Here is a 22,715-nt window from a genome sequence, read left to right on the forward strand (position 1 = left end):
TGCTTTAAGGTGCTGGAAGCGATTTTAACTTTAATTTGTAACTTTATTCTTCTAAAAAAAGACCCAGAGACACTTGAAGACCACTGTTAACAGAGGTAGAGCAGAAGAGCATTTTAAAGTCAATGCAGTTTGATGTCCGCAAACCTGAACATTTGCACTGACCTTGTATGGGTACTGTGACGGTAGTTGTGAAAAGCAACAGTAGCAAAACTGCATTCTCAAACAACTGACAACTGTCAAACAGACCAATTTTTTTTTTTTTTTCGTTGTTTACAGAGATTAGTGCTGTCACAGAGACAGGTGTTATTTTTCATGGCTATTTCAATGAGATCTTTCAGGTAATATGGATATTTTCTGCATGTTATGTCATAAAAATCACTTACAGTATCTTTAAAAGTTAGATCATTTGTTTAAGTAAACAAATCTTTTGATGCACAGCACTCATGTAGTGTCATTTACTAAATGGTTAGTGGTCAGTGCTAATTAGGTGTAACGTGATTGAGCAATAGTTAAATAGTTTTGTTAAGCAGCTTTACATTCCTTTTTTAACAATGATTCTGGTTCTAAAGGTGTTTGCACACAAAAAAAGGGTCCTTTTTCTGTACTGCACTGGGTTTTGGAAGTACAGGACTCCTCACAGTGCATTTATTTTTGTAATTTTTTTTTTTTTTTTACTGTCTGTTCAGTTCGTTACCTCTTAAGAGACTCATTTAATTTAATCTCTCCTCATCTGGATGAACTCAGAGGGTTGAATGGCAAGAACAACCACAGCTTATTTGACTTTTAAGTATTTTTTGCAGTATCCATTTCATATGACTTGATTATTGCACTGCCTGGCCAAACAAAAAAGTTGCCGTTTGGATTTAAATAAGCAGATACTTAAGAGCCTTTGATTGGATCATTATTGCAGTGATTAATATGTTTCAGTGGGTAACAATTCTTTTAACCCTACCTGATGCAGTGTGTAGCTTCTCATTTCTTAAACAACCATGTGGGAAGACATATCCCATGGTCGTGGAAAAGATGTTACTGTGTTTCAGAAGGGGCAAATTATTGGCCTGCATCAAGCAAAGAAAACAACTAAGGAGATTGCTGAAATCACTGGAATTGGGTTAAAAACTGTCCAATGCATTATTAAAACCTGGAAGGATAGTGGTGAGCCATCAGCTTCACAAAGAAATGTGGTCGTAAAAAAATCTTGAATGACTGTGATCGGAGATCACTAAAACACTTGGTGAAGTCACATTGTAAAAAATTGACAGTAGAACTCACAGCTATGTTTAATAGTGAAAGTAAGAGCATTTCCACATGCACAATGTGACCAGAATGTTTGATTGGGACTAACCAGCTGTGTGGCCACAAGAAAGCCACTTGTTAGTGAGGCTAATCGGTCAGGGAGCATAAAGATTGGACTGTGGAGCAATGGAAAAAGGTCATGTGGTCTGATGAGTCCAGATTTACCCTATTCCAAAGTGATGGGTGCGTCAAGGTAAGGGAAGCACATGAAGCGATGCACCCGTCATGCATAGTGCCCACTGTACAAGCCTCTGGAGGCAGTGTTATGATCTGGGGTTGCTTCATTTGGTCAGGTCTAGGCTCATCATTGTTATGCGGCAATAAAATGAAGTCAGCTGACTACCTGAATGTATTGAATGGTCAGGTTATCCCATCAATGGATTTTTTTTCTTCTCTGACGGCACGGGCATATTCCAGGACAACAATGCCAAGATTCATCAGGCTCAAATTGTGAAAGAGTGGTTCAGGGAGCATGAGGAATAATTTTCACACATGAATTGGCCACCACAGAGTCCTGACCTTAACCCATTGAAAGTCTTTGGGATGTGCTGGAGAAGACTTTACGGGGTGGTTCGACTCTCCCGTCATCAATACAAGATCTCGGCCAAAAATTAATGCAACTCTGGATGGAAATAAATGTTATGATTCTAATTGTTTGAATAAGTAGGTGTACAGTTGTTCCTAATAAAGTGTTCAGTAAGTGTATATACATACTGTTAGCAACAATTGTTTTTTTGTTTTTTTTGGCAGGAAGAAATTTATTCATATTTGTTTTTTAATTTGGAATTTTCTTTAAAAAACAAATAGGCCTACAATAAGAAATTTATTATGTTTTTAATTTGAAAAGCAGTGATTTGTTTATCATTTTTATTCTGACTGGTGCTGTCAAGACTATCTCAAGTCATTTTCACAGTTTCGGCAAAACCTCATCTTTGTTAACCAGCACATCTGACATTTAAATCAGCAAAATTCAGAAGAATGTTCAGTACATAACAGAAATTATATTATAAGGCATATGATCAAGGAATGTAAGATGTAGTGAGAATGCAGTACTGGCCCAATAGGACAAGCGACTGTTCCATCAACTGGCCCAAATCTCTCTCATTGGCCCTGGGCCATGAGGCCATGCTTATTGTTGAGCCCTGTTCCCTGCCTGATAATCACAGTTTCACCAGTACGCTATACTGTAATGTTTGTGGCAGTGTTTCCTGCACAAAAAAAGGCAGAAACAGTGCAATATTTAAATGAATAAATAAATGCCATTGTATGCAACCAGAACTGCTCAGCTGCAGGGTGAAGAGAAACAGTTAAATAGCTATTGTGCTACACCTCTCATCTCTCTAGAGCAGTTTTAATAAATATGAAATGTACATAACAATAATAAAATAGTAATATTAATACTATAATGTTAATAATATAGGCTACATAACAAGAAAATATTATTAATCTATCTTTAATATACATATTATATAAGCAAGGCTCTCTCAAGATTTAATTTGTTGAAATTAGTTAATTTGTTTAATTCATTTTGTCAACATTAAACTGACATTTTTAAAGTAACTGTTGAGTATTGACTTGTACTCTTAAAGTGATAGTTCACTCAAAAATAAAAATTTTGTCATCACTTACTCACCTTCGTGTTTTTGCAAACCTGTATGACTTCCTTACATTGAACTTAAAAGGAGATTAGGGAGTCAGAGAGAATGTTAGTTTCAGTCAACATTCACTTTTATTGTATGTCAAGTAAGATGCAGTGACAGTGAGTGGTGACTGAGACATATTGCCTAACATCTCCTTTGGTGTTCTACAGAAGAGTCAAATTAAGCAGACTTGAGGATGAATAATGACAGAAGATTCATTTTTGTTATAGTATTTGTTAAAGGTATCTGCCAAGAACAAGAACATAATGTAAGTCAACACAAGATTGCATTACATCTTGCTGGGAAACAAGTGACTGAAGAGAAGAGCCTTAATATAGACTGTATACTTAAAATAAAATAATTCTATCTGATTAATAACAGAGATAAGCAGTGAGAAAAGTAGCCACTGCGTGATATTTAGGTGAGATTGTTGTAAAATTTCAGATGTTTTAGTATTACAAATTGTATTCCCCCAAAGCGCATTGGAGGATGGGTGGCAGAGCATTTCCCCCACTGCAAGAGCTGAATTCTGTAGGAAACACTGGTTTGTGGTGCTTCACATTATATAAAGGAATTTAATAATTCAGGTGCCAGTGAACTTCTGTGCTTTGATACTTGCCTTGAACATGTGCAGCAAGGTCACCGGTGTGTTTCCTTTGGGATGTCCTGGTCAGGATCCTCAAAACAGCACAGTTTCCTCAAGAAACAGAGCTGGAAAAGAACTGGAAGTGCTAGCAGTGTGTGGATTAGCAGCATGCTTGATTATGTAAGTATTCTTACATTCTTCCTGCTTCTGACTTTGTATCAAGTAGGGCTGGGTGATAGTACGGTGTAACTGGAAATCGGCTATATCTTACAAGTATCCTCATGCTGATTGCGACATTCATTGACAGACAATAGTCGACAATATCGGGAAATGGCAAAACCATGGATCTGGGAAGTTGCCAAATATATTAAACAGTAGTTGTCACTCTTCTCTGTTTCAGTTGTCTAAAAACTGTTTGCAATAATAGTGTCCTGTATGAGAATGCTGCAAATCAGTAGCGGTTCTAGCTTGTATGGCACCCTAGGTGAAACCCCCTTCTGCTTAATTTGAAAAGCAATGATTTGTTTATCATTTTCATCCTCACTGGTGCTGTCAAGACTATCTCAAGTCATTTTCACAGTTTCGACAAAACCTCATCTTTGTTAACCAGCACATCTGATATTTAAATCAGCAACACACACTTTTTTTGCCCCTGGCTGCCCATTTCGCCCATGCATAAATCCGCCCCTGCTGCAAATGACCTAAGACCATCTCAGGAGGTGCTCAAAGTTTAGTTTGAATCTAGGGCTGGGTAAAAATATTGATTTTCCGCCTAATTGCAATCTTTATTTGAACAATCCCGATGTTGATTCTTAAAATCCCAAGATCGCTCTTACTCTATGCACAAGCCTCTACAGTGCAAGTAAATCACTCGCATATGTGCCTAAAATGTCTGTGATTAGCCACCGGTTGGTAATTCTTTAGATTTTACGCACCAGTATTTGAGATCTTTTCACTCTGTGCTGAGAGTAGCTTAAAATTTGGTGTGGCTCTCTCCTTGTAATGTGTGTCCAAACACGAGATCCACACATTTGTCCATTTGTCATTGAATAATGTCTCTTTTAATATCCTTTCTGTTCTTTACAGTCAAAAGAAACATTTAATACTAATCACACATTGCACAGATTCTGTAAAGAAATCATTAGATTAAAACAAACACTTCTGTCAAAGTCCCTGTATATATAAATATATGTATATAAATGCAATGTATGCAATTTAAAGACATCATTTTTATTGATGGAGTGCATGGAAATTGTACATTTAAAAGAAGCTGAAACAAAAATTATAAAAATTAATTATAAAATTAATATTTCAGTAATTTACCAAGTTAGAAGATCCCCTGTAAAATTATGAACAGCATTAGCTGTAAGACAGTTTCCTTAAAACTGAATGTAAACAAAATGGACATTATAACTGAAATATACCCAACTTGGAATTTAAAGCTTGTGAATTGGAATCGAATCATGATATCGTGATGTATCGTGATATATCGAATTGTGACGTGTATCTCAATACGTATCGCATCGTGAGGTGGTTCAGGTGTTTCTACAGTCGGTAGATCATAAAATGGAAGGGAACTTGTACCTTTTGAGGGTATGACCTACTTCGATTTCATTAGAAAGTGAAAACTTGGTAAAACAAACCACATGTGCACACTAACATGAATGTTTCTTTAGTAGTTAACAGGCTGTACACAACTGTACACAGTTTGTACATTCTGTTAATCTACAGTCGGCTTAGAAAAAAGGTTTTAGCATGCTCAGTAAAAAGCTTCATCTATGTCAGCTCTTGGGATTCATGGCATGCATAGCTGGATCCCCACTCCCCAAAATGGGTGGAGCTTCTTTCTTTGCCTTTTAGTTGGCATGGAGACTACATCTTTGTAACGACGTTTCTGGCATGTTTTTCTAGAGCAGCACATTTTCTTCACGCTTTTTATGTCCGGGGCTATTGATTTTCATGTTTGATCTGACTGTTCAGGTTTCAGTTCATTCTGTTCGGTGCCCCCATGGTTTTCCATTATTAAAGGACCCAGTGGATTCAATACAGAATCTCAGCTGGGTTTAATTATGGAGCTGGCCTCATTCGGTACAGGCTCTGCCTAATTATAAATTGTGCTACAATGTTTCTATTGTGATATGTTTTGTTCCCCAACTCTGTATGGTTAAGGAATCAGGCATTTTTGGTGGCCCCTTCTTTAAATGGAGCCGATCACAAACAGGTGCCATATTTTTCTTAATCCTTTCAAATTGTATTCATTCGATGGTCAACCAAGCTAATTTACAGCCTAACGGAAGCTTGATGTAATGGTTAACTGAGGAACTGAAGGCAGACATCAGCAGAGAGTATGTCAGGTTACTTGTTTTTAGGCAGCTAAACACATGAAGCAGATGACAAAGAATATAATATACCTTTAAAGTCAACCTGAAATCAGAGAATTGAAGATAAAAGTTGTCTATCAATAAGGCTTCTTTTGCAAATGTAAGAGCCAGGTTCTTTTTCATGAACAGAAACATCTATGCATGTTAACAATTAGTTTCATAATAGTTTCAATTTTATTTTATTTTAATTTATTTTCAAAAGATTGTCTAAATAAATACATTAATTAAGACTTGAATCAAATGAAAACAGAACAATTAACCTTCAACATAACATTGCATTATTTTATTTATCATATTATGTTTATACAGATCCTCACAGCACAATATTTTCTAACCTCCAAAAAAGCAAGTCACTATGTTACCCAGTGCAATTATTACACAGCAAAAGGCTGTGAAAAATTTAAAAAATATGTTTGATGTATGTCTGTATGTGCTGCACGCTTCAAAGTGAATAAGTGCTCTGCTCTCTGTCATCTACAGACACAGAGCATGCGTGATGCTCATGATACGCGTTTTTAGTGTGTGAGCGGTCGGCGTCACGTTCACTTTTAAATGCGCAGCACATACAAACTATATTTTTTCATTAAATTGCAGCATTTGTGGTTTAATAATCACACAAGGACAGATCACGATTTTTTGATTTGTGCACTGAATGTTTACACAGTGAAATTCATATGTGAGATTGTCTTTGGTATTGGTGCTTTTTTACAAGTTCCTAGTTAACACTGTAATTGAATGCCAGATAATGTTGTTAGTGTGATAAAAGTTACAGCAGTAATAGCAAACAATGCTAGATTTATAACAAAAGGGTTACCATTGGGATACATCGATATGCTCTCTAGGATGAACTTGACCTACAGCCTCCAAGTCCCAGTCAAAAAGCTCGCTAAAAAAAGTGGATACTGTAGGTGTTTCAGATGTGGCTCCATTCTGGTAAAAAATGCCCACTGTTCATGATCCAATCAATTTCTGATGAATAACATCAAAACACATTGTACATTCTTTTTCTCATTTAATTTCCTGTTTCTCAGAAATGCATTACATTATGGAAGTAAACTTAGTTGCAAATGCCATTTCATGTTGACTTTAACCTTACCCTTTAGGACATTTACTGATAAGACAAAACATTATGACCACTCACAGGTGAAGCGAATAACGTTGATCATCTCCTAACAAAGCCACATGTCAAGGTCTGGGTAGATTAGATTGTAAGTGAACAGTTAGTTCTTGTAGTCAACGTGTTGAATGCAGGAGAAATGGGCAGGAGTAAAAACCTAAGCAACTTTGACAAGGGCCAAATAGTTAGGCCAGACGATAGGGTCAAAGCGTCTCTCTGAAACGGTAAGGCTTGTGGGGTGCTCCCAGTCAGCAGTGGTGAATACTTGCCAACAGCGGTCTGAGGAGGGACAAACCACAAACCGCCAACAGGGTGTTGGGCGCCCAAGGCTCATCGATGCACGAGGGCAACAAAGCCTATCCTGTCTGTTCCGAACCAACAGAAGGTCTACTGTGGCACAAGTCACAGAAAATGTTAATGATGGTTACGGGAGGAATGCGTAACAACACAGTGAATCGCACCCTGCTGCGTATGGGGTTACGTAGCCACAGATTGGTCAGAGTGCCCATGATAACCCCTGTCCACCGTCAAAAGCGGCTACAAAGGGCACGTGAGCGTCGGAACTGGACCTTGGAGAAGTGGAAGAAGGTTGCCTGGTCCGATGAGTCCCATTTTCTTTTACATCATGTGGACGGCCATGTACGTGTGCTCGTTTACCTGTGGAAGTGTTGGCACCGGGATGCACTGTGGGAAGACGACAAACCGGTGGACGGAGTGTGATGCTCTGGGCAATGTTCTGCTAGGAAATCAAAGTACCTTTCAAGGCAAGTCAGTCCACTCAGCAGCCATTTTTGGAACGCTCCTGGGCAGCTATTTTCTATGGATTCAAGCGGCATAAAAGTACAGTAAAAGTACATAAAAGTACAGTTCCTATCTACTTGAATGGGGAAAGACCGAAATCTCCAAAATGGATGGTCGAGGTTACGATCAAAGAACAGTTTTCAAATCGACAATTAAATCTTACAACAATGGTATCATAAATTGTGCTTCTTTAGGTCAGATCATGTTAAAAATGCTATTTTTCAGGCTGGTCCAGCTAATGCGCATGTCTGTTCTTGAGTTGACTGACAGACGATGTCTGTATCTAAAAGGTGCTTGGCTCGTTTACCTGTATGTGGGACTTAATTTCCACATCCGCCGTATTGGGTGTTCCAGTTTCTCCCATTCGTTTCAAAACAAGTGCTTTGTCTTTGGCTAAACAGTCTTTGAGAGTAATGCAGCTTCTGTTTATAGGCTACTTAATGGACTTTTACTATCACACAGGAACTCATATTGTGAGCCTAGATCAATGTCAAATGGATTTTATGTTAATAGTTAGTGCTGTGCTAATACATTTTCAGACTGAAGGCAGTGGCTGTCTCTTGTGTTATGTTGTAGTGTGACAAAATTATATGGCTAAAGATGCTAAATTTTTTTTCATTGCTGATATTTTTATGCGAAAAATCATATTGGCTCATGGAAAAATATGAGTCCTGGAACAATGTGTTTGAATTGTTTGCTTAACTTTCACCCCGGTGAGCATTAAAGCCTGGGTTTGATTTTAACTGCCAAAAGCAACAGCAGTAGTTCAGAGCTTGACTGTCTGTTTGAGCGAGAGAGAGAAAAAGAGCAGTGGATAAAGGTAAAGAGTCCATGATTTATCCTTATAAAGAAAGACACCAGACATTATTGACTGTTGGAAGCTCTGCTGTCATATTATTGGAATGTCTTTACTCATATCTATATGATTTCCTGTGATTGAAGTCACCAAAATAGGGTTAAACTTGATTATGTTAAGTAATCCATTACCTGAATGTTTTTATATTCAAATTTATTTATTGTAACCTCAGTTAAATACTTGTGTAGCCCTGCTGTGATTTTGGACTGGATTATGGAGTGGTGAGATTATACATCTCATCTCTGTTGCTGAAAACCATTGGAGACGTCTTGTATGCATCAACTTTACTCATTTGTTAGAGCTTCCATAGTACAATTAAACTCCATATCTACAATGTCAGAGATCAATTTCTGCACTTTACAAATGCATAATTCGCTCCAACATATTAAGTTTCCATATCTCACAGGCACTCCAGAATTAGAGCAACCTCCTCCCTTCTGTGTCTTCAAACTATCATAGCTCTGATAAAATGGAGGGATTTGACACAGAAGCACTTGAGCTGTGTTAATACTATTGGGTGGCACATCCCTGGGCTCACCCTGATTTATTATCTGCCTGATGTTTCTGCCTGGTGGCTTTTGCTCACAGTATGTCATTGGGTCAGTAAAGCACGTGTCATCTCTTCTCTTTCCTTTCACGGTTTTGGCATTTAATGGCACGCTCTCTCATGTTACATATCTAGGGTCTTACCCTTAGGATTAACTTCTTTAGGGCTCTTCTAGCAGTAAGTAGTTGCCCCTTCACAGGTATTTCTTTAGCTGTCAGGAGTCAAGAATATTTGGCCTTTGTTGACTCCATTCCTGCTCTATGAGCGTAAGTCTGGAGAAAGCATTATGCATTGCATTTGGAGTTCTGTTGTTGTTGTTGTTGTGTTTGATAGATTTTTTTTTTACTTATAGTGACAGTTTTCATCTTGTTTTGTCAGGAGGTGACCTGCAAAGACCCTGTATCTCCCACTGATAGAATCAACACCAATAACATCTCTCTCCTTGGTCAGGGATTGTTTAATCTTTGATTTTCAAGCCATTTTCTGAAGTCTGTAGCTGCTATACTGTATGGTTAGTAATGGTAATGATCTTATGAATGTAATCAAAAAGATGATGATTTGGGATTCTGGTTGGGCAGTCTACATCTAAATTTCTTTACCTTGTGAAATGTGGGTCATTTGTGCCCTGTCTGAACTAGTTTTAGTGCTAATGATGTGTTAAATGGCCAGGTTATCAGGTTGATCTTTTTATGGACCTTTCTGAGGTCACAAGTCACACTGATTCATGTTTATTTAACAGGCTCAAGCCCAATTTGATTTAAAGACCATGTCAAGCCTCATTGCTTAAAAAGTGGAGCATTCATTTTCACCATAGAAGCCCACAGGCTAGTGCACTTGTTTCTAGCACTGTTCAATGTGGAGTTTTTCTCAGAAGCTTTGTTTGATGATGCCAAGGTGAGGTGAGGGTAGGGCTGCTTGATTATGGCAAAATCATTATCACGATTATTTTGGTCAATATTGAGATCACGATTATTTAACACGATTGCTCATTGACTTTGGAAACATCATGCATTTATTGAACTTTAAAAAAAAAAACTTTTTAACAGTGGATTTCCTTGAACTTGAAATGTAAACTGCACTTGGGAGGGGAGGAGGCTATTGTCATATGATAAATATTTTATGTTACATATGGTAGTCAAATAAAGAAAAGCCTCCATCGCCATCATTTACAGTAAGGGTGCTCATAGTTCTATGGAATGTGATTTACTTTTTCATCATGTTATTGCAGCAAGATCTACCACGTTCAATAAAGGCTATACATTATCACAATACCAAAATTCCAGTAGTCTGTAGTGAAATTTGATGATTCTCAATACCAGCTTCAAAACCACAACAAATAATAACACTAAGTAATATGTTAATTATGGAAGAATGGTGTAAAATTACGTGCTCTGGATTACTTTCAACAGCAGAATAAGAATATGAACTTTCTAATAAGTGACACATTCCAAGGCCATCACAAACATAGCCGGTTATTATTTTGTTATTGACATTTTCTCAACCAACTTCTTGAGGTGTCACCCTGGGATGCTTTTTAAACAGTATTGAAGGAGTTCCCATCTATGTTGGGCACTTATTGGCTGCTTTTCTTTATTATTTGGTCCAAGTTATCAATTTCAAAAACTTTTTTTATTTTTTAATTTATTTTAGTTTTATAATGAAATAAATTAATATGTTGGCACAATTATATTTTTGTCTACAAAACTAATTTCAAACCTTTAAGCATATGCCTTCAGATCAAAATATTTGTAAGATCATGAGAAACATTTCAGTCAAGTGTTTCAAAACTTTTGACCGGTAGTATATATTGAAATAATGTGTAGTTAGAGGTTTGTGTTTCTTTACATATTAAAGAGTACTCCCAGTTAGTTCCACACAATAATGTAAAGATATTCTAAACTGATTATGCAAAAAAAACAAAAAACAAAACTGGTATTGGCTTGGGATCGGTGTCCGCCGATACTGAGATTTCCGATATCGGATTGGAAGAGAAAAAGTGGTATCGGTGCATCCCTACATTGAACCACAAAAATGCATAATCAGACTTTTAATTTGATTATTATTAATATACATTTTTATTCAAAGCACATAAGCAGAATGAAAAATTACAGATAAGTGCCATGTGGTGTACAACACTGCAAAGATAACACGAACAGTGCACTTGAAGTGACATACAGTATAGGCTACCACCAGAAAGGTGAGTTTATAGGGTGGTGTTTGTGCAAACAAAAATATGCAGGAGCCTTTAGATAAATTTAAAAGCGGAGAACAAAAAAAGAGTGATCAACATTTAATCATAGCCACAGAAAGAAGATGACTGACAACAACAACAGTTCAATTTATACGAAATGAAAGCCGCAGAGCTGCATCTGTTACTAGATTATTGTACTCTCTTATTCTGTTTCTATTGGTGGCTCAGATCAGACATTTTGGTATGACTGTTAAGCAGAATCTTTTCTCAGAATTTGTAAGCTGAAAAGATTTGAGGCACTATGCTGTTGCTAAAAATTGGATTGGTGAGACTTGTTTTGTAATTGCATTATTATAGGGCTGGCTATCACCAACAATGTCACAATACACATCACGATACAGAGGCAACGACATGTTAATTTTGAACTGAATTTCTCCTGAGCATAATTTAGTATACCAGTTGTTTATAGTAAACTGCATGCCCCATTAAAAACACAATAAGTTCCATAAAGTTAAAGAGCACCTATTGTGGTTTTTCAAATATTACCTTTCATGTAGTGTGTTATACAGCTCTTTGTGAAAGTAAAAAAGTCTGCAAAGTTTCAAAAACCAAAGTGCATGATAAATGGAGTTATTGACTCCAAAAAGAAATAACCGTTTCTGAACACCTGAAACGAGTCGTTGGTAATCCAGTAATTCCGTTGGTAATTCTAGACTTACTTCTTGTACTAACCTACATAATTTGGTAACAAAAAACCCACCTCTGGTCTTCATTGGCTGCTCATGAACAGCTTTGACCCGCCCTCAAACACTACAGTAATAGTTGCCCTGAAAGAGTTAGCTTCCTGTTGTCGCCATGTCTAGAAGACGCTGATTTTTGCGCTGCCAAAGCAAAACCACTTTGCATATACTACCAAAGTATGAGGATGTAAAGCATCGGTGGTTAGAGTTCATTTTTAAAACGATACCAAACCAGTTCAACTCCAACCTTCATTTGTGTTCCCGTCATTTCACTGACGACTGCTTCTCCAATCTAGCTGAAGTCAACGCGGGATTTGCAAAACGATTATTTATTAAACATGGGGCTGTGCCCACTTTATTTGGACCATCTTGCTCGTCTGGATCACAACCTGTAAGTATAATTAATTATTTGTATGTATATATTTTCTACCGAGTGTTCCAAATGCGTAGTTTTGTGTTGTATACGTGTACAGCCAGTGCACACTGTTAGCCTGTTAGCTGTTAGCCTCTGCTAACCGGTTAACTCACGTTATTGTCAAACTACATATAAACTTACCACTGAGAAATGTCCTGTTCTCGTCGTGCTTGCGATGGTGGTTCGGGTTGATCTTTCGATGTATCATTGTCGGACTCGGGATCAAATTGGTAAGGTAAAACAGACATTTTTTCTGACGGAGCAGAAACTCGGATATGGTAGTGGCTGTTTCCTTTCCGACACGCGCTGTAAGCGGTAGACCAGTCACAACAGACTGGGACATCTGACCAATCAGAGCAGAGTAGGCTCTCTGAAAGGAGGAGTTTAGAATGAATCCTTTAGAACGGATCATTGAACGAGTCGTTTTTGACACTGGGAAAAAAAGGTAATGCTGCAATTTAAATTATGAGCAAATTAAAGTGTTTTTTGACCTTGGATGCATGTAAATCTATTGTATGAGACCTTTAAAACAAAATTAGGCATGTTTAAAAACCATAATAGGTGCCCTTTAAGAAAAGAAAAATCGGTCACACTTTATATATTACTGTATATTTAAGCATTTGATACAGTGTACTTAATATGTACATCTGTGTGGTTGCATTGTACTTGCATGTAAAGTACCTGCATTTAGTTGCATTTGTAGTTACACTGTTAACCTTACCTCTACCCCTAACCCTAGCCCTGCACCTAAACCAACCCGTACCTCAACCTCAGTAGCAGCAAATGTGAATCATATGAGAATTTTGCAGAACAACATTGTAGTTACACAGTAAATGCATTGTATTGGATATATTTTAATGTTAATGGAACATAGTAGTTAAAGACACCAAATATAAGTGTGACCAAAAAATAATTAACTCAACAAAGCAAATTACTTTTACTGTCCCTTTCTTCTTCTAATCTTCTAATATTCTAGCTCAAAATCAAACCCTGTTTTTAAAGTGTGCACCAGGTAAGGAATAGCTTTTTGAATTAAACAATGTGAGTCTTAACATAAGTCAAACACAACATACTTCTACACACTGTTAGCACCCATAGAATGTCTATGGGAATGCCGTGTTATATATTTTATGCTAAGCTTGTAGGCTTCACTTGGTAGAAGGGCTCTGGTGTGTGTGTGTTGTGAAGTGCGTCTGTGTGATGACTCCGGGCGGAGACATTACAAAGGTTCCGTCCTTTCAACAAGTGTTTATGCTGGTTTATGTTGTATTTAGTTTTGATGATAGGAGGAAGAGTCTCATCCAATTTAAATGTGGTGGTCCACTACTGCTCAGGTAATTGAAACAGCCAACTTGCGTCACGTGACGTGATGGGCTACACTCAAACTTTCATTGTGCTGTATAATATTGATACAGAAGCAGCATTATCGATATTTTAAACACAGGCCTAATTATGACTCACTGAATTGAAATAAAATCATGAGGTGCCTAAAGATTCCCTTATAGGTTCAAGTCCTGGACTGATAAAATGTTGTAGGTTCAGACCTCATCAACTATCACCATTGTGCCCTTTAAGTGCTCCTTTGCAAGGTACTTCAGATTGCTCTAGGGTGACAGTCCCTGAAAAAATTTGTCAGACATTACTAATGTCAAATTAGTATCAATAGTAATTTGAAGTTGATGTTGCTCAGATAGTGACCTTAGTTTATAGACTAGTTTAAAGTGGTTTGTGTCATAGTCAGCACTTCAGCCTTAGTGACTATGACCATTGTGCCCTAATAGCCACTTGAACCCAGATAGCTCCAGGCAGATGGTGTGTTCAAGTCTTGTCGGAATGATCTTATTTATGAATTGAGTGCACATGAACGCCACCAAAAAGTCATAATTATGAGTGGGAAACGCGGGATTTAAGCCCCGACTTTCCAAGTTGTTGATTTAACAATCATGCCGGAAGCAAATTGTTATTGGTAATAATTCAGTTTTACTTGTGGATTTAGACTGTGCAGTTTTTATGCTTTTTTTATACTGTTAATGAAGAATAACCAGAAAATAAGACTCATTTAGCTGGTTTTGAAGCGACAGTCTTTTGCAACCGGTCCGTTTTTTTACAACTAAAATCACTTCAATGCGACATCACATCTTGTTTCCGATCTCCTCCTTGTAAGTACGAACTTTACAGGAGGGCTTGAACACACCAGGACTGTCCCTGTAATAAGTATTCTTTGAATAAAGGTCACTTTGGATAAAATGATGACTAAACTCAGTGGCCAATTTATTAGGTACACCTGATTGGTAAAGAGGCCCTATTATGCTTTTTGGGATTTTTCCTTTCTTTAGTGTGTAATATGGCTGTTTGTGCATGTAAAAGGTCTGCAATGTTACAAAGCACAAAGTCCACGCCAAAGGGAGTTACTCTCTCCCACAGACAACACTGCTCCTAAACTGCCTGAAACGCCAGTCCAGCAATTACTCCGTGACATAGCTACGTCACTATGTAACACATTTGCATAATGCCCACCTCAGGAATGCACTGTTCTGGAAGCCTCGGGAGCTGAAACTCGTTTATGGTCAGGGGCGTTACATTTCTGACACATGCTCCAAGCGGTTGACCAGTCACAACAGACCGGGCCAGCTGACCAATCAGAGCAGACTGGGCTTTTCGGAAAGGGAGGCTTTAAAGAGACAACAGAGCGTTTCAGACAGAGGGTGAAAAGAGGTGCTGCAGCAATATACAGTATGAGAAAAAGAATGTGCTTTTTGAACATTAAAGCATGTAAACCTATTCTAGTAGACCCCCAAAATAAAATTATGAACCTGTAAATGAACATAATATGGCCTCTTTAATAAAAAAATCTAATCAGACAACTATGTGCTGCAAAATAATGCATAAAAGCATGTACATGGTTGAAGAGATCATTTGTTGTTCAAAGCAAACATTAGAGTGGGTTAGAAATGTGATCTAGCCTAATTGACTTATACTGTGGAATAACTGTTGGTGCCAGGCGGGGTGGTTTGAGCATCTCAGAAACTACTGACCTCCTGGGATCTCTAGATTTCAAAACACATCCACAGAGCGGCTGTTTTGTGGGTAAAAACACTTTGAGGCCAATCACATGTAGTTTGGGCCTAAATAAAAGATGTAAATTATGTTTTATTGTTTCTGAAAATGACATGCTTTAAGGGAGAACGCCATTATGTGGAGATTGTTTGGGTGTATTTTATGCAAATCAAAAACTGCAGGGATGCACTACCTCATATATTATAATTTGGGGTCATCAACATTAAAACGAGAGTAAAAACGAATGTATGTACATATGCACCTGTTGTGAATCTGACCAACATTTTACGTGAGAACGTTTTCTGCGCATGTAAGTATGCAACTTGCACAAATTTATTAGGGAATGAGACCCATTGTTACCAAGTGCCCTTTGTTCCATACATAACAGTAGGAGGGTGGACATCTCCTATGGCAGACGGCGGCCCGCTGAGGAGCCGGGCTGGTGTTGGAATGGAGACTGTAACCATGTATTCTGCATGCTTCACTTCCGTGCTTTGATAAGCCAGGATGTGGCAGTTAGATTGCAATGTTCCTCTCTAGCGGGGAAATATCCCACAGTCCGATATGATTAGTGCTCAATGGGGCCCAGAAACTGCTGGAAATTGGGAGCCTCGTCAGACCAAACAGGATACTACTCCAAATACAGCCCACCAAAGGTGGAAACTGGGTGGAAATAGGCACGGAATGGGAAAACAAAAAGAAACTTCCTGTATGAGCTCCCACTGCACTGGGTTTGTAGACTGCCCCTGCCATTCCAGATTCTGAGACCATAACTCAAGCCATTGCTTAAGTCATTCACTTGTTCCTGGGAAAGTCTAAATAAAATCCCTTTAAACAGTTATTTAAGGCACGCCTTGACCTTGTAGATGATGTGATTGTTCGATGGTTTCTAAGGACCGAGAATAGCTTTGTTATCTGAAGTGTTCCTCTAATCTCCAATCTCAGACGGTAGTTATTTAATATAAATGCACAGTTCACTCAAAAACAAAGATCTTTTGTAATGAAAATAACTTTCTGTCTTTTGTGGAACACAAAAGGTAGAATGTTAGGGACTGACAGCCTCAGTCACCATTCTCTTTCATTGCATCTTTTTTTCCATACATTGAAAGTTAATAGTAACTGAGGCTGCCATTCCCTGACCTTGTGTCTAACATCTCACTTTGTGTTCCACTGAAACAAGAAAGTCATATGGGTTTGTGGCAAAATAAGTGTAATAATTTTCATTCTTGGGTGAACTATACCTTTAAATACTGAAGGAGGGGTAATAGTGAAGATTTACAGGCCAACACCATCAGTGCCAGAGCAGAGGGGGGAGTTCCAGTTTAGCTGGGCATTGTTGAGCCCTTCTCTTTTATCCTGCTACAGTAATAATACTGTGCAAATCCCCATGTGCTCTGTTGACTCAAAACTCCAGTACAGTTAAATGGAAGATATTCACAGTGTATCCAATCACCTCGGGTGAAACATGGAGGGTCAACATGAGAGGCCAAGTGAAAGTTCTCTGGTTACCGCTGAGCCACAGCTTTGAATCCATACAGACTGTATTGTATAATGGTGCTAAGGCTTGAAATGTGTTTTTGTCACATGGAATCTGTTCCTACAGTGAATCTTATTTACAGAAGCCAAGTTTGTTACCCCTTGAATCTTCAAAGGGTTCGTTAAATGGTTGAAAAGTTGATGCATCCTCAAAGGTGCATCTAGACTTATGTGCTTCATTCACTTTCATTCATATTCATGCAAAGGCAGTAGAGCAGTAACGCGAACTCATGCGAAGAAGTTTCTTTTTCTGCAATGCACAAAGTTCAAGCAGCTTTGACAGTGTTTCCCGACCGTGTTCCTGGAGCATCCCCGGACTGCACATTTTGTCTCCCTTATTTAATACACCCGATTTAACCAGGGGGTCAGGAATTGGCTGCTAAGCACATTCCCATTCCCAGTCTCCTGACCCTGCTGGTAGATGCTGGAACTACACTCTATAATGGCAAAACTCATTTTTCTCCATTGTCAACTATTAAGAAGTAGCTGTGTTTTCTGACAAAATAATGCAGTGCTGGGTTGGGAAACACTAATCTACAATGAATTTTTTTTCCACTTTCTCAATACTTGTCTTAGAACAGATAGGTTCTGATTGCGGTTATTGTACACCAGCTTGTCTCTGGTGCTTTACAAGCATGGGACTACTGGTTTTGATCTGGGTTATTGTACACCAGCTTGTCTCTGGTGCTTTACAGGCATGGGACTTCCTCTTCCTCCCAGTCCTCCTGTTATGGCATCAATCAATTTGGGCCCTTCCTGTTTCCGTTTGTTCACCCTTTTTAGCTGGCAGTGTGCCCAGCATGTCTTTACCTGGATACCACAAGGTAATTTAAGATAACAGTGCTGTAGAGTAGGAAGGGCGTCAGTGGCATTGGTGGGCATTGTCCCAGATGAAGATGCCTCTGGGGCAAACAACTTGTGAAACCACCTCCAGTCCATTGTGATGGGACTGAGCCAAGGGCGCCACACATTTTGGCCACTGGATGTGTTTGCTCTTTGCACTGTTGTTGGAGACTATCGGATGGTGATTATCTGTGATGTTCTGGACTAGGGATGGGCACGACTTCCTGAATACTCGGATGTTACAGCTATGATCAGTAATGAAAACGATGATTGATAATGATCATGCGTGAAGTGACTTTTCACTAAATTTGAAATTCAGTGACGTGACAATTTTGAGATTGATTACGTTTTGATTTTGAGTGGTAACTTGATTGTCAACAGAGACTCCTCATAGCAACCAAACTGATAAACAATGCTGCAATGCTAGCATTGGTTCGACAGGTTAACCTCCAAACTCCAACACAGTGCACTGTGACTTCTGGTCCAGGGCAGAGACAGCGCTAAAAACTCCTTTCAAACAGCTTGACAGAATGGAACAGAATGAAAGATCTTCAAAACTATTTTCAACTTAAGACTGCATTTTAAAAATGCAATATTTATGGTCTATCCTGTCAAGACAACTGCGGGTTGCAAATACACGGTACAAACAATAGCAAAAAAGCAGTCGTGTTCAAACAGTCGTGCTCGCATATTAAGATAATTACGGTAACCTGTAAGACAAGCGGAGAGACACGCTTCCTGAATATTTTTTTCATTTGAGTTGGCCAGCAAGTGTTCACAAAATGACAAAATATGATGCTTTATATTTTGATTATTCCATCTTTTATACTTTTGTGACAGATTACATTATAACAGCCTATAATAATGAAAAGGCGAAACACTGAAATAACAAGACTCAGTGCAGCAGCCTAAGACGTATGACTGACGTATGTATGTCTACGTGCCCTCTTGTTCTCTGCTGTAGCTTTCAAATCTCATTTGCGTGTGCCTATATTTATAAATCTTTGATTATGATCTTGATCCACTTCTGAGCCTTTGGTGCAGGATTTGCAAATAATTTCCATTTCCATTTTACAAAGTGGGAATTCCTGGACACATTTATTTGCTATAACTTGTAGGTTACACTAAACTACTCCCATTATAAGCAACAAAACTGTTTACACTGCAAGTCTGCAACATCAGCGCGATCTAGTTTTGTTGTGCCCAAGGGTGTATATTTGGCTTTAACATTGGGGGGTTGCAGTGTGAAGCATTTACATGTTTCCATTGATTATGGTATAAATAATGGGGGGATGTCTGTACTTGCTTGTTTTGCTTGTTTTTCTACGCCCCTGGTTGTGCAGCTCGCTTGTACTGATTAAATGCGATGATTTACTGCACAGTAAAAAGGCTGTTGTTAATGCTGTCAGAGCTGCTCAGCTTCAGGGTGAAGAGAGCCTAGTGACTATAAATGTACAATATAATTTTTTTTAAATTGACTTCACAGTTTCAATAATTAAGTCAATTTTGTAAGAAAATATCTGCCAAGAACAATAATATAAATGGAAGATACGATTACATCATGTTAAGAAAGAACTGACTGAAAATAATAATAATAATAATACATTAAAAATAAACTAATATCATTAATTTATATTAATTTTACTATTATTATTATAACTGATTGAAAAGAAAGATCATAATGTAGGCTGTATACTTAATTTGAATAAAATGACCAAATTAAAGGTAAATATGGAGAAAAGCTGGTCTGCTTGAAAGATACAAACATTTAGGTGAAAAAGTTTGAATGTATTTGTCACACATACTACTCCCTCCAAAGAGAACAAATCCCCTCTGTAGACCTTAGTGAAGGTAGATGTTTTTATTTTAGCTATTAAAGATGAAGCACTCAATAAAGCTTTTTTCACTCTCAACCAAGTAAATATGCCATCTATCCTGACCCCAATTATAAGAAATTAATTTCAGGCCTTCATCTTATCAGACAGAACTTTTGTAATTGTGCAAACAAAACTTCACTGGAATTTCCTTTTTGAGGGTAATGTCCTATGTCTTGACATAAAAGTAATCAAACAAATATGCAAATAACAAATATTTCCATTCTTAAACTGGAAATAATCCATTTAACCATGTTCAACCCAAGTATGATCCTTTTTCCTCTTCCTTAGTTAGAAGTTCAAGCACAAAGTTCTAGAAACAGAGTTCTCCATTTTTATTGTGATAAATGAAGACTTCATAACACATTCTTGACTACTGTATTGTCTTTTCCTAAAATTGATCCAATAGCAAAATTGACCCAATTTACTTTCTTAATACATGTTTATGATCTCGATTATTCAGCGCACCTCAATCCAAAGAAAAAAAAAATCATCTTTGTAACCTTTAAAAAAAATGTAATACCTTGCTCTTCCTCTGCAATTATTTTCCTTTTTTATAGTTGAGGTGATCAAGCCCTTTTTTAACCTTTTGCATCTATTCTCTTTTCACAATCCAATCACTTCCCTAAGGATAAAATCAAGTCCCGCCCACATCTTTTCTCCAATGAATATTACTGTTTTACTGAGAAGTAAACTAAATGGCCAAATTATGTTTCTTAACGAATGCGATTTGTAGTGAGGGTAGTGGTATTTCATTTTTAGTAATTAAAAATGAAGCACTCAAAAAAGTAAAAGAAGAGATCAAAACACACTCTTGACTTCTGGCTTTTCCTAGAAACTTGGATCATCAGTTACATGTCCAACCTGTTTTACATCAAAATGCATTACTGCTCATCTCCTACCTAAGAACATGATCTCTAGGCTACATGATAGAGCACTTTTGCATATTTTTAATCCTACAAAGATTCTTTCTGCTGTAGTCATGACTTTGAGTCATTTGCATATAGGTTAATTCTTGATATGCTATCAGATGTTTGAAGAACATGATTTGGAAAAAGCGGGAATCATTTTGTGCTGCCACCTTGTGTCTGTTGACGTGCTTCTAGTTTTAACCCACTGAGGAGCTTCCTGTTCAAATAAGGATATCGAATTTGTGGTTCTTTTTTCATGAAAAACCTGTAGGCTATTTTCTTTTTGTTTCTCAGAAAGCTTGTATAAAGTGGGTCAGTAGTTGTCTCTCAGGTGACAAGTAAAGGGTGGTATTAAAGGAATAGTACATGTAGTGTAGTAAATTGGGTCAGTTTTTTCTAAATTGTATCTTGAACAAGGGGTTGAAGCACATGTCTAGTAATTTGTTTAGAGTCACTGGTATATTTCCATCCTTTTTGCTCTTTAAAAGGAGCACTGTGTTGTTCAACTTCTTTGGCTTTGGTTGGTGTAAAGCCCAGTGTGTCCCCTAGAGGGCAGCATTTGCTAATCATACACCCAAACTCAGTCTGCATTAAATTTTAAATGAACCCCACACGCCTTCCTCATGTTTTCCTTGCAGTCACATGTTCTGGCTTTATAATGTATAAATGCAACACAAACAAATGCATAAGCTGTCATGAGGTCAACAGAGAATGGCCGGACTGGTTTGAACTGACAAAGTCTACAGTAACTCAGATAACCACTCTGTACAATTCTCTATTTTGAGATGCAGGTTGATGCTGTTTTGGTGACACGAGGGGGACCTACACAATATTAGGCAGGTGGTTTTTATGTTGTGGCTGATCGGTGTATACCTCTATATGAAGCCAGAATCCTGTTATCAGTGGTACACTGCAACTTAATAGCTGTGTCTCAAATGACACTATACACTTTGCTCTCATGCTATACTCTCTCTCTGTCTTTATAGATACATCTCTACACAGCCAACCAGATGTCAGATCTTCTGTTTTGTGACTCAAAAAGGAGACAGACAGGGAGAAACAGACATCAAGGGAAATAAGAAAAAATACACTGATAGATTTGTTTTTACTTGAAAGGGCCTGGCTGCATTAAGTTCCCTTTAACCCTACCATCCTAATGTAAAGCAACACACAATGTCTTCTGCTCACGTATTATTAATGTCAGATGTACTCAAACAGAGGGCCTCTCCGGCATTGATCTTCTTCGCTTAGGCTATTTAGTAGGAAGCTTTTGATCTGTTAAGTGATCTGATCTGTGTTAGAAGTCTTTCTTTATGTGTTTGTGTTTTGGTGGTTAGTTCTACTTTGCGGTGTTGAAATTTATTGCCCAATTTTTTTATTTGCTTTATCACTTAGTGTCATGACGTCAACCGAAGGGCTCTGACAACAGCTTACAGAAAACAGGGATTTTTCTTTCTTTCTTTTTTTGCGAAATGTATTGGGGAACTTACTTCTTCCAGAACACTGTGGTAACTTTCAGCCCATATGATTTCAATGGAGGCACTGTGCGGTAGACTTTGTTTTTTTCTTTCGCAGTAACTTTTGCTGAACCAGATGGTGTCAACAGATGTGAGATGGCTTTGAGATGTGTTTCTGGTTCTACAGTGATACACATATACACCCACAGAAATTCACTTGTAGAATCGCAGGCCAAAAGTCGTGAAAGCAATCACAAAAACAAACACAAGTGGGAAGTTTTTATCTAAATCAGGAGTACTCAACTGTTGGGTCACAACCCAAAAATGGGTCGCAGGTCTGTTCTGACGGTGTCACGGACAGCAGGGAAAAAACAATGGTAAATGTAAATAATTAAATGCAACTAACCATATAATTGCATAGCTAATGCCAAAACATACTTTTAAGTACGTGAACGCAGATGCTTCTA

At 37.9% G+C, this 22,715-nt stretch overlaps 1 protein-coding gene across 7 annotated transcripts in view; it reads left to right on the plus strand.

The window, feature by feature from the left end:
- arl15b (ADP-ribosylation factor-like 15b) overlaps nt 1–22,715 on the plus strand; it is an 81,648-nt gene that overhangs the window by 843 nt on the left and 58,090 nt on the right. For 2 of the 7 annotated variants that reach the window (XM_051685433.1, XM_051685434.1), the window contains exon 2: nt 21,778–22,625. The exons of the other annotated variants lie outside the window; for them this stretch is intronic. Coding sequence is in view for 1 of the 2 variants with exons in the window: in XM_051685434.1 (XP_051541394.1) it covers nt 22,623–22,625 (3 nt within the window). In the remaining variant the exon portion in view is untranslated. The remainder of the gene's footprint in view (nt 1–21,777; nt 22,626–22,715) is intronic. 7 annotated transcript variants of the gene reach the window in all.

This window comes from Myxocyprinus asiaticus, chromosome 43, assembly GCF_019703515.2.
Source record: "Myxocyprinus asiaticus isolate MX2 ecotype Aquarium Trade chromosome 43, UBuf_Myxa_2, whole genome shotgun sequence".
Taxonomy (NCBI): Eukaryota; Metazoa; Chordata; class Actinopteri; order Cypriniformes; family Catostomidae; genus Myxocyprinus; species Myxocyprinus asiaticus.